We start from the raw sequence: 12,568 nt of genomic DNA on the forward strand, positions 1-12,568 counted from the left end.
ATCATAGAGTAGGCTAAAAACAAGAGAAAACAAAAGAAGTCAGAAAAAAAATTGTGTTTGAAAGAGGCACAAGCTGGGGAAAAGGTTAGTAAGCCCTGCTGAAATCTCATGTTGAGAGCTTAGTGCATAAACGGGAATAAATCTGCTAAAAGAATCTCCCTCATTTCCTCAATTTTCCCCTTTAATTTCCAAACCTGGTCGTTTAATTTCCCCTAATTTTTTCACTAAAAGTCTTGCTTAAAAGGTTTCTTGTTGAAAATAATACTTTAGTGATATCTCACATTACAGAAATTTACTTCTTTCTACAAGAAATAGAACATGCTGTCAGAATTCTGGTCCCTCTTTTGGAAGCACCTTAAAAATAGATAATCAATGAAACTGGTAAGGTTTTTGTCCTGTTCAACTATTTCCAGAGGAATAAAATGCCCAAGATACATCCTAAATATTGAATGTGTGTAGGCAAAGGTAAGGAATCGGTACAGGAGATTTACTGGAAATACTTCTCTCTCTTTCCCTGTTTGTGAAAACCAAAAAAAAAAAAAAAATCCTGGTTTGTTTCCAAACTTTCATTTAGGTTTTTATGCCCCCTAGTGGATATGTGGTGTTTCTGCAGCTGTAAAATAATCCTGTGGCTTTTACAGCATTTCTTTTGTGCAGTGTGTGTTCAAATTGCTTACACTGACAATTGATATGCCCTTAAATAATCAAATTATAAATTTTGAACATTATTTGGAACACTCCACTTGTGATAATTCAAAAAAAGCTCCAAAACCTTTCAGTAAAATGCCTATGAAGACTGAGACTATCATGGAGTTCCCTGACCCATCTGGAATTTATCCCTGAATTCCTTAAGAATCCATGGACTCCTGGCTAGAACCTCTAATAAAGGGAGTGTGGGGTTCCTCTAGCTGACCCCTTCACTTAGTATGCTAAGATTATTAATGTTGTAAACAGTAGAAAAAGAAAAAAGAAAGATACACTTTTTAAAAATAGCTCAAAATTTGGCTTCAATTTAAAGAAACAAGGGAGTACACAGATGACTTGAAATAAGTGTATATGTTAGATAAGCCAAAAAAATGTCAAACTTTCAACACAGCCAGGATAGTATAGTGATTGATCCTCCAGGAAGAGAGGTGGGAACAAAATCAAGGCAGCTCTTGTTAGGCAAACATTGATTTTAACACGTCAAAGAGAAATCTTTCTATTGTCAAAGTAATACCAGGACCCCTCTGGCAAACAAGTTCTGTACCATAAGCAGGTGTTATATAGTAACACTTTTTTTTTAAGCTGTTTGCTATTTGCAAACATTGCAGCTACCATAAAAATTATCCATCAAACTGTGATCCTTCTAGAATAATAAGTTGATGGCAGAAAAATTCATGAATAACGTAGCTACTGAGACCCTAAGGGGTTGAATTATTAGTTGAGAAGTGATCCAGCTTCCAGGTCAGAAGAAATTATTTCTCAGTCTACTCTGAAGAGCAGTCATATCTAGGACAAAAATTCGGACACAAAATCAGTAATTATAACACACACACACACGTATGCGCATACACACACATCAGCTAACTGCTTTTACCAGGATGTTGTTATACATATTACTTATATTCCTCTAATTATTTTGTTACACATCTTAATCCATTTGGGCTGTTATAACAAAATATCACAGATTAGGTAGTTTATAAGCAACAAATATGTTTTTCTCAGAGTTCTGGAGGCTGAGAAATCCAAAATTATGGAACAGCAGATTCTTTGTGATGGTCGGTGAGCTCCATTTCCTGGTTCACAGACAGCCCTTCTTTCTGTATCGTCACAAATCTGGGGCTAAGGAGATTTGTGGGGTCTCTTTTTATAAAAGTATGAAGCCCATTCGTGAGAGCCTCACCCTCATGACCTAATTATCTCTCAAATGCCCCCCTCCTAACATCACCACAGGGGGAATTAGGATGTCAACTTATGAATTGTGCGTGGGGATAGGGAGACATTCAAATATATCATAATGGTAGCAGGTATCTATTTTTCAAATGCTTCCCTGATGGCTCACTGGTAAAGAATCTGCCTGCCAGTACAGGAAATTCAGTCAGGAAGATTCCCTGGAGAAGGAAATGGCAACCCACTCCAATATTCTTGCCAGAGAAATCCCATGGACAGAGGAGCCTGGCAGGCTACAGTGCATGGGGTTGCAAAAGAATTGGACATGACTTAGCAACTAAACAACAACAAAATTTTTCAGATACTTGTACCCCCAAATCCTGATTTATGTCTCATATGAAATTGGGATTTTTTACTTTAACATAGTGAAATACAGTCTTTCATGAACTAGCACCTGCGCTATACAACGTACAGGATGTCCTGTACTTCAATGCAACTGCACAGAGTCCATTCATTCTGTCTCTGATAACTAGCAATTTAAGACTTTTTCATTATAAAAAAGAGAAAAGGAGAGTGAGAGTTTGAATTACAGTAAGCATCAAGGTTTATTTTCAAATCAGCATTTCCTTCCTGTTATACGAAGACCTGTTCTACCTTTACAATTATTCACAAAATTCCTGGGTTTTGTATTCTTTCTTGTTATCCATGGGAAAGAGTTTCACAGATGGAAAGTCATGCCTTTGCTGGGGAGGTTTGCCTTATATAACATTTCTTCTTTATCCAATGAGCCTACATTTATACTCTCCAAACGAAAAGAGAAGAAAAAAATAGAAGCTATATGAATAGGACTAGGAAGCTAGCAGTATTGTGTTCGCACTGTGTAAAAAAAAATTCAAGGAAATTGTTCTCCATTTGAGATCTAAATGTATCATCTGATTTCTGGAGAAATGCCAAAAATGGAAAGTTTGAGTAGATATTAGTAAAATTTGGTTTGCAATGTATTATGTTTAAAAATTATGCACTTTCCCATCTATTTCAGTATTACTTGATAAATTGGAAAGATAAATGGACAAAGGATAGATGATATATTCATTTGATTGTCTTAGTTAACAAGATTTACCACTATTTGATTGTCTGTGTTAACAAGAGTTACCACTATTTTGGCATTGAGTGCATTCTAGAATTCAAGTACTTAGCATGAAAGTTTTGGATAATATTTGAGATTAAAATCTTCAAAAACCAATGACTGAAACTATTCTTGAGAAATTGGTCCTCCACTCAATATGATCTTTCACATATGGCAAAATATTTAATTTTAACCAAGTATTTTGGGGGGCAGTAAGTACATGTTTAGAATTAACATTTTATGTGAATGATACCCCTATATTGTACCTTTTAACTGATGTGAGGAGGAAGGGGAGCAATAAACATAAAGTATGGTGGATGTTCAGGGTGAAAAAGGAGCAGAAAGAACCTACAGTGACTCTGTATGGTAAATGTAGGGGAAAGAAGGGACAGTTAGAAGAAAGAGAGGAAAGCAGATGTATGGGGAAAGCTTCCCTTCCACTAACAAAGTTCAACTCTGCTCATTCTTCATTGTGTAAAACTTATTGATAGTTTTTCTTTTATATGATGCTATTCTCTCTACTGTTTTCTTCTTTCTTACTTGACTTTAGAGGCCTCTTATAGTCTTTGAATCAGTTTTATTTACATATAGAAAAAAATGTCTCTGTGGAAACAAAAACACATCTACACAATGTTCTAATGTAACTGTTTTAGGAAAATGGATTTTTGAAGACTTGAGACCTAATATTAAAATCCAAAGACGACAAGAAAGAATAGAATATATAATACTGCTGGGCTTAGCATAAATGTAAGCATCAGGAGTTGGGCAAAGTGAGATGTGTTTTTATATGATAAAAAATAAAATACCAACTGTTATACAAGTTGCCTAGGATAAGAATAATCATTAAAAGATGGGCAGTATTGTAGGCAATACATAAACTTTAAAATGATCATTTAGCCACAATAAGTGTCATCTCTCATGAGGAAGCTTTCTCTGCTAAGCCTTTCTTCCACTGGTTTCAAAGAGATGACTCCTGAGGTCTGTAATGCTGTTTTGCTCCTTAGTAAGAGTTGGAGTTTGAATACTCCAATACAAATAGCAATAGGGACAAAGAAAAGCAGCTGGTTTTGCTAGTGAGCTGTTTCCCATCCCTAGCAGGTTCTATGCCCAGTTACAAGTTTGCAGATAAAAGTTACCCGTTTCAATTCTCAAGGTCATTCCCAAGCGAGCGTGCGTGCTAAGTCACTTGAGTCATGTCCAACTCTTTGCGACCCTATGGACTGTAGCCCACCTCTGACCATGGGAGTCTCCAAGCAAGAATACCAGAGTGGCTTACCATGCCCTCCTCCAGGGGATCATCCCAACCCAGGGACTGAACCCAGGTCTCTTAGGTCTCCTGCACTGGCAGACGGGTTCTTTACCAATAACACCATCTGGGAACCCCTTGCCAAGTGAGAAGAGAAACCAAATGGACAATATAAGAACATATACAAATCGTACTGTGCCTTTTCCATGATTCTCCAACATAGTCAAGCTAATGAAATGTGCTTTGAATATTAAAAATATCAACAGCAGTTTAATTGTAAAAAGGAGAGAGGGGCAGGGAGTAGAACAGACAGAAACGTATATTTAGTGCCATTATATTTCGGGTGTGTGGAAGGAGGCAGCAGGTGCTCCTTTGGGATCAGCCAAGCCTTGGGCTGCCCTTACACACATAATCACAAGCCTGGTTGGTCTTAATATCCTGCCCCTTCTGCTTCCTTGTGCTTTCACCATCTTCCATGGCCTTGAGGATCATCCTCATTTTCTTTGTTTTTATTTATTTTTGGTTCCACTGGGTCTTTGTTGCTGCTCATGGGCTTTCTCTGGTTGCGGCAACTGGGGGCTACTATTTTGTTGTGGTGCATGCGCTTCTCATCGTGGTGGCTTTTCTTGGAGCACGACCTGTAAGCACTGTTGGGCTCAGTAGTTGAACACAAGAGCTTAGCTGTCCCTCAGTATATGGAATCTTCCCAGACCAGGGATTGAACCCATGTCCCCTGCATTGCCGAGCAGATTATTAACCACTGGACCACCAGGGGAGTTCCATCCTAATTTTCTATTATGTGAGAAAGATCTGTCTTTCCACCCAGGAGTAAAATGTTGAGAGGTGTTCCCACCAATGAGGATTTTGTTCTCCCTGCCTCTTCCCACATAATCATAGCACACGGGCCAGTCACCTCAAGCATTCACTTATGCTTTCTTGACTATAAAGTAAATTTGGATTTAAAAACAAATATGACAAAGGTAAATAATAAATATAACTGTATTTGATGCAGATTAGCAGAGCTTTGGAGAAGGCAATGGTACCCCACTCCAGTACTCTTGCCTGGAAAATCCCACGGGCAGAGGAGCCTGGCGGGCTGCAGTCTGTGGGGTCGTGCAATAAGTCGGACACGACTGAGCGACTTCACTTTCACTTTTCACTTTCATGCTTTGGAGAAGGAAAGGGCAGCCCACTCCAGTTTTCTTGCCTGGAGAATCCCAGGGACGGCGGAGCCTGGTGGGCTGCCGTCTATGGGGTCACACAGAGTCGGACACGACTGAAGCGACTTAGCAGCAGCAGCAGAGCTTTTTGGCATTAAACCACCCCTTTTGTGTCTCTTACCTCTTTTCCCTAATGCATCCTTCTAGATGGGAATTTGCTAATTTTCAGCAAGCTGGTTCATACTCTTTTCCCCCTTTTGTTACAGTACAAACAAGATATTTCATTTTACCTGTCTTTTCCCTCTGAGTAGCAAGTTCACTTTCTGCCTTATTTATTCAAATTATAATCTCTGTTTATATTCAAAAAGGATTTGCAGTGATTATTTTCTAGTTGAATCCCAGGTACCTCATCAAAAATTTCTTTCCCATGGAAACCTGCTTTATCAACTGGCCCAGCACCTCTTTGAATCCCAGAGAATCTGTTTTCTCCCTTCTTTTAGGTGCAGCCTTTCTGATAGCATGATTACCCCCACCCCTATCACCACGATCAGCTGCCAACTGAGTTTACTAATCCCCACTCTTCTTAACGTCTTACTGAGCTTTGGGTTCAGTCAGCCCTTAATTTTTTCTAATAATCGCAAGTATGCCGGCTTTGCCTACAGGATGATATAATGAGCCTAAAATTTTAAAAACCAGTTAAGAAATGGTAATTTAAAAAATCTCAGAGAGGCAGGAAAAAAGTATATGATGGATTCATTTAGTTATTTTACTTATATTTTTAAAGGTTTACTTTAATTACATGGACTTAATCTGTACCTTCTCAGGCTATAACAAATAGTTGGGTTTTTATTTACTTTCTTTTCTGAGAGACTTTCGAGATCTTAATTGCTAAACATTAAAATCAAATCTCTGTTTTGAAAAGCTGCTTTTATGTATGCATGTACATATGAAGGGGATGTGTGTTAAAGACTTCTTCAGAGCCCACGCATAGTCAGTGCAAAAGGAAAGAAGATATTTATAAACCATGGCTGGGTACTCAATGTGATCTGTGGCAATCGTGGTATAAAAAGTTGATCTTCCACTGATATATCCTTATGGCAAGAAAGACCCCAAGCCTTTTATGCTCACCATCTAAATTCGTTTAGTTTTGATTGTTTCCTCACTAACATCATTTTCAGATTCTGATTTAGCTTCCCTGATGGACTATGGAAAGAGGTTCTGTTTCACATGGATGCAGCCTGTTTCAAGTTCTTGGGCTGGGTTTTATGTTTTGTTTTTTTTTTTTAATGTAAATCAATTCTGTCATTTTGATGCCAAAACTGTGTAGGAATTTCAGTTACAGTGAATTAGCTCAGCTACTGATCAGATATGAACAAGAGTGAATCACTGGGCCTCCAAAGCAGAAGACCAGAGCCTGGAATGGGGTCACCAAAGGTGGTGCTGGTCAGTACAGCCTGTTGTCACTCTCAGCAGCCTGTCCTGAGCCAGTTCTGAAATTTCCATCTCCGTGTGTATATGTGTTAGTCGCTCAGTCATGTCCGACTCTTTGCAACTCATGGACTGTAGCTCCTCAAACTCCTCCATCCATGGAATTCTCCAGGCAACAATAATAGAATGGGTTGCCATCCCTTCTCCAGGGTATCTTCCTGGCCAAAGGATTGAACCCAGGTCTCCTGCATTGCAGGCAGATTCTTTACCATCTGAGCCACCATATTGACATATAAATGTCCAAAAACCAGTGTTAATTAGAATGATGTGTCCTAGATCACTCTTCAAGTTAGAGAATCCCCAAGTACTCCCAAATTCCTTGATTCTGGATTCCAATATCTGTGCCTTGTTCCTAAGGACTAAACTCTTGGTGCACTGAGCACCCCAAAGCCCTGAAGTGAGCAGGGAGCAGTTGGCACGTCAAAGGTGCAGCCGGGTAGCTTCTGCGATGCTATGACAGATCTCCTTCTTGAAACTAATAGAACGTTTTGTGTCACTTATATCTCAATAAAACTGCATATATCAAATCGATAGACTGTACATCTGAAACTAATACAGTGTTGCATATCATCTGAAAGTGAAAGTGAAGTCAAAAATCACTCAGTCGTGTCTGACTCTTTGCAATCCCATGGACTGTAGCCTGCCAGGCTCCTCCGGCCATGAGCTTTTCCAGGCAAGCATACGGGAGTGGGTTGCCGTTTCCTTCTCCAGGGGATCTTCCCAACCCAGGGATTGAACCCGTGTCTCCCTCATTACAGGCAGACTCTTTACCATCTCAGCCACCAGAGAACCTCTAATACCAAGCATATCACCTATATTTCAATAAAGAAAAAAAAAAAAACTCCTCATCCCCTTCCCCAGCAATGAACTCTTAGAAGAACTCTATATCAGTAAGGTAGTGAAAACATATTCATTTAAGTAATATTTATGAAGAACTTGTTGTGTGCTAGTGAGATACAAAATAGAATAACTTCAGTTCATCAAGGTTATATTCTCGTGTCAGCAGATATGTGGGGAACCAAGGAAATTGTTTCACATTAACAAATTAGCTTCATGTGTTAATAAGTCCTTTAAAGGTAATCAAATGGGAAGATGTTTTAGAGAAAGACTTGGGGAAAAGAATAATACCACTCTGGGGAACATGGCCAGAAAACAACTTCTGGAAGGGAGATATTTAAGTCTCAACCTGCATAATAATAATCTAGGGGCTGCCCATGTGATAGGAAGTCAGATGGTCAATGTGACTGGGAGACCGGGAGCTGGATGGGAGACAGTGTGAAATATAGCCAGAAACTAACTGAAGGATGCAGGCCTTTGGAGACAAAAGTAGGAACCTGGGTTTATTCTTGTTTCAAGTTTATTAGAAGGTTTAGATAAAGTAGCAGCAGCCCAAACTCCATTTTTAAAGCCATAACCCTCGCTGCTATGTTGGTGTGAATTGTAACTTGTAACGGGGCAAATGTAGAAAAGAGAATTCAAGTGAGAAGTGGTATCCCCGGCTCTAGTTGAGGAAAGAGACTCAAATGGAATATAATTTGGTTTGGTCAGAGTCAACAAGGCTAGCTGAGTAGAGATACATGGACTGAGGATAGGGTGGCTTTTTCAGTGTTGATATGAGCAACTGGGTGGTTTGTAGTTCCATTTAACTAGAAATAGTAGATTGCAAGAGGAACAGATTTGAAGGGGCTAGAGAAAGCTAGGGAAATAAGAGTTCCTTTTTGGCTAATTTAAGCCTTAATAGGCTCTTAAACATCTAGTGGTAGGAATAATCAGAGCAGAAACAACTGAAGCGATGAGTCTGATATTCAAAACAAACATCAGGGATATCACTGTAAATTAGTGTCAGTAGCATATAGACAACAAATATGATTCCAGGAAATCCTGGAATCTGCCTGCAATGCAGGAGACCCCAGTTCAATTCCTGGATCAGGAAGATCCACTAGAGAAGGGATAGGTTACCCACTCCAGTATTCTGGCCTGGAGAATTCCATGGACTATATAGTCTATGGGGTCACAAAGAGTCATACCTGACTGAGTGACTTGCACTTTCACTTTCAAAGTATAGATAATTCAAGCTATGGAATTGGATAAAATCACATAGAAAGAGAGTTTATACTGAGATGATAAGAGCCTGAGACCGACATTACTCCAAGATTTAGAAATCAGACAAGAGAAAAGGAGGACCCAGAAACGAAAATGGGAAAGTAGCAGCCAATGAGGTAGAAGGTCACTAAGGGAATTTGCTAACCCTAAAGATGACAGAAAGTATTTTAACTAAAGAGAAAACCAAACATAAATAAGAGATTAAATAAGATAATCATGGAAAAATGGCCATCGGATTTCATAAATGAAAATTAATGGGACCTTTGGAGAGTTCAAATTTTTAAGACATTATATCTGATGAAAGGAATGTGATGTACCACTTTTTCTATTTAAATTTCATAACCAGTCCAATGTAGAAAAAAAAATTAAGTGGAAAAGAGTGTTATCTAGCCTATAACATTCAGCATGGGAATAGTGACTATAAATAAATGTAAAGAACAATGCCATGTGATATAAAGGACAAATCGAATAGCTCTCATTATATCATCTGGCTTAAAATATTTTAAGCAATTAAAATAAATTTCTAATTTATTAGAAATTAAAGCAATTTCTAAATGTTAGAATCCACTTCTGCAAGGTCAAAAGGTAATTTTTATATTCAGATATTCATAATGTCTAGGTTATTGAAGACTTAAACCATGTATGTTTTAGCCATGAATTAGAGATGTGTGCATGCCTGCTAAGTCACTTCAGTCTTGTCCGATTCTTTGTGACCTGATGGACTATAACCTGCCAGGCTCCTCTGTCCATGGGATTTCCAGGCAAGCATACTGGAGTGGATTGCCATGTCCTCCTCCAGGGGATCTTCACGACCCAGGATCGAACCCATGTCTCTTATGTGTCCTGCATTGGCAGGCGGTTCTTTACCACTATTACCACCTAGGAAGCGCGAAGTAGAGATAGATTGGTCCAAAAAATCACTTGACTGGAAGCTAAAAACTATTTGTAGAAGATGGAAAAAACTTTCTGTGACTTACAACAATTTTTTTTTTTCTATTCCAAGGTATGGTGACATGGTACCAAAAACCATAGCAGGGAAGATTTTTGGTTCCATCTGTTCGCTGAGTGGAGTCTTGGTCATTGCTCTACCCGTCCCAGTGATCGTATCCAACTTCAGTCGGATCTACCACCAGAATCAACGAGCAGACAAACGAAGAGCACAAAAGGTGAGTATTCAGTGCCGTGCGACCATGATTTAGCATCTCCCACTCCGTAAAGTGAGCTTTAAAATCCCTTACTGGCTATTCAGTGTTCTGGTTTGGGTCGATAGTTGCATCAGTCAGCACAAGCTAAATTATACTACAGTAAAAAAGAACCTTAATATCTTAGTGACTTAAAAACAAGGAGTATTTCTTAATCATGCTACAGATTACTCTGCTGATAGAAACTCCATCTTAACAATGTACGTCTGCAGTCGTGCAAGCAGAGATAAAAGGACATGATGAATCACAGCCTGACTCCTAAAACTTCCTCTTGGAAGTGGGCCAAGTCACTTCCATCTCTGTTGCATTAACTCAAGTAAGTCACATAGTCATGTGTAACTTTAGAACTGGCAGAGCAAGATAATCCTACTATGCAACCACAGACAACAAGAAATATTTGGTGAATAGCACTAATGACAATAGTAAAATCAAAGATAGATTCTTGGCAAATTTTATTAGAATCAGATTTGTAGATCTGATTCATTTAGTCTCTGTCCATCAGAGATCAAGTTGGTTCCAGTAGACTGGGGCTATTAAAGGGCACCAAAATATGTCTCAGATGTCCAACATAGTTGACACAGGAAGTAAGAGAAATCTGATCACTAGTAGCTGAGTTTTATTTTTGGCCCAGCACTTTACTGTTTCTCTGAACTTCACATCAATGACCTCATCCCTCTCAGAGGAAACAGGTTACATATGCATCTGTGAAATGGAGAAAACAACACCTACCTCACAATAAGATTAAAATTATATGCAAATGTATATAAATCTATATAAGCATAATATAATACTATTTATTAGTGGCTTCCTATGTGCAAGGTATTGGCTGGATGTTTTAAAAGTCATGTAGTCTTTATAACAAGTCTATGAGTTACTTACTATCACTATTTGTACTCATAAATGAGAATTCTAAATTACCCAAAATTTGAGAAATTCTAAGATTACACACCTAACAAATAGAAAATCTCTCCTTCAATCCAAGGCACCTGGCTCCCAGGTTCGTACACTAAACACCATGATAGATATCTCCCAAAAAAGTTAATTAAAGGTTAGCACATGTCCTCTCCCTATTCTTTGTTAAAATAATCACCTTGAGAGTCAGAGCCCTTGTTACTTAGAAATAATTATGGAAATCTTTTATAGTTTCCTTAAGGCTATGGAGCTAGATTTCCAGGATTCTTCATGGATACTGTATAGTGTCCTTTAAGAATAGATTCATTTTTTTTTAAATATCCAAAAACTGTGACTAAAGTGGATGCACAATCTAGATAGTGTGGTGTAACTATAAAATATCATGAGAGATTCTGGTGCAGTTCATAACTGGCTTTGTAGGTAATTCTAGGACAAGGTTTTAAACATGTTTTTAAACAATGTTGATGCCTTTAGTAAAATAAAAAACTATACTTTATACTTCATACGTACAGTATAAAGTGTTGTTGTTTAGTCACTAAGTCATGTTTGCCTCTTGCAACACCATGGACTGTAGCCTGCCAGGCTCCTTTGTCCATGGCATTTCTCTGAAAAGAATACTGGAGTGGGTTGCCATTTCCTTCTCCAGGGAATCATCCTGACCCCACAGAATGGAACCTGTGTCTCCTTCATTGGCAGGTGGATTCTTTACCACTGAGCCACCAGGGAAGCCCCATATAAAGTATAAAAATCTCATATAAAGTAACTCTTTGGAAAGTTCAAGTTATCAATCAGTGTGGCCACACAGCATGTTGTCCAGAGAATTTGTTTATATCCATTGTCAGAGATCTGCCTTCTTTAGAAAGAATTACTCTTTCTGCCTTGTACCTTCTTCCTTTATGCCCCATTTTTTGGACAAGTATCTAGTCTTTAATTATTGTAGAGAATGATAATGAATAAAACTGGTAATCCAATAAACAAGGAGGAGTAGAAAAAGGTACCCTCTTGGGCAATCGTAGTCTCCTGCAGAGCACGCTGTTCACAAACAGAGATGGAGAAATTTTGTCCACAATCAGCCTCCATCATGCCTTGTCACATACCACAGCTTTGTCTCTGCCCCCACACTACAATCCCTCTGCTGGACACACAAGTGCATTGTTTAAAATAACAGAAGTCTGGGCTTCCCTGGTGGTTCAGTGGTGAAGAGTCCTCCTGCCAATGCAGGAAGGTCCCACATGCTGTGGAGCAGCTAAGCCCATGCGCCGCAACTACTGAGCCTGTGCCCTGGAGCCCGCGAGCCGCAGATGTTGAAGCCCGGGTGTCTTAGAGCCGGTGCTCAGCAACAAGAGAAGCCACCGCAGTGAGAGGCCCCAGCACTGCAACCAGAGAGTAGCCCCTACTCTCCGCAACTATAGAAAAGCCCACCTGCAGCAACGAAGACCCAAACAGCTCAAAATAAATG

The 12,568-nt window shown here is 39.0% G+C and overlaps 1 protein-coding gene across 1 annotated transcript in view; it reads left to right on the plus strand.

Moving 5' to 3' along the window:
- KCND2 (potassium voltage-gated channel subfamily D member 2) overlaps positions 1-12,568 on the plus strand; it is a 545,404-nt gene that overhangs the window by 514,973 nt on the left and 17,863 nt on the right. Inside the window, exon 2 of the mRNA XM_043463559.1 lies at positions 9,999-10,161. Coding sequence (XP_043319494.1) covers positions 9,999-10,161 — 163 coding nt within the window. The remainder of the gene's footprint in view (positions 1-9,998; positions 10,162-12,568) is intronic.

The sequence above is a fragment of the Cervus canadensis genome, chromosome 3, assembly GCF_019320065.1.
Source record: "Cervus canadensis isolate Bull #8, Minnesota chromosome 3, ASM1932006v1, whole genome shotgun sequence".
Classification (NCBI taxonomy): domain Eukaryota; kingdom Metazoa; phylum Chordata; class Mammalia; order Artiodactyla; family Cervidae; genus Cervus; species Cervus canadensis.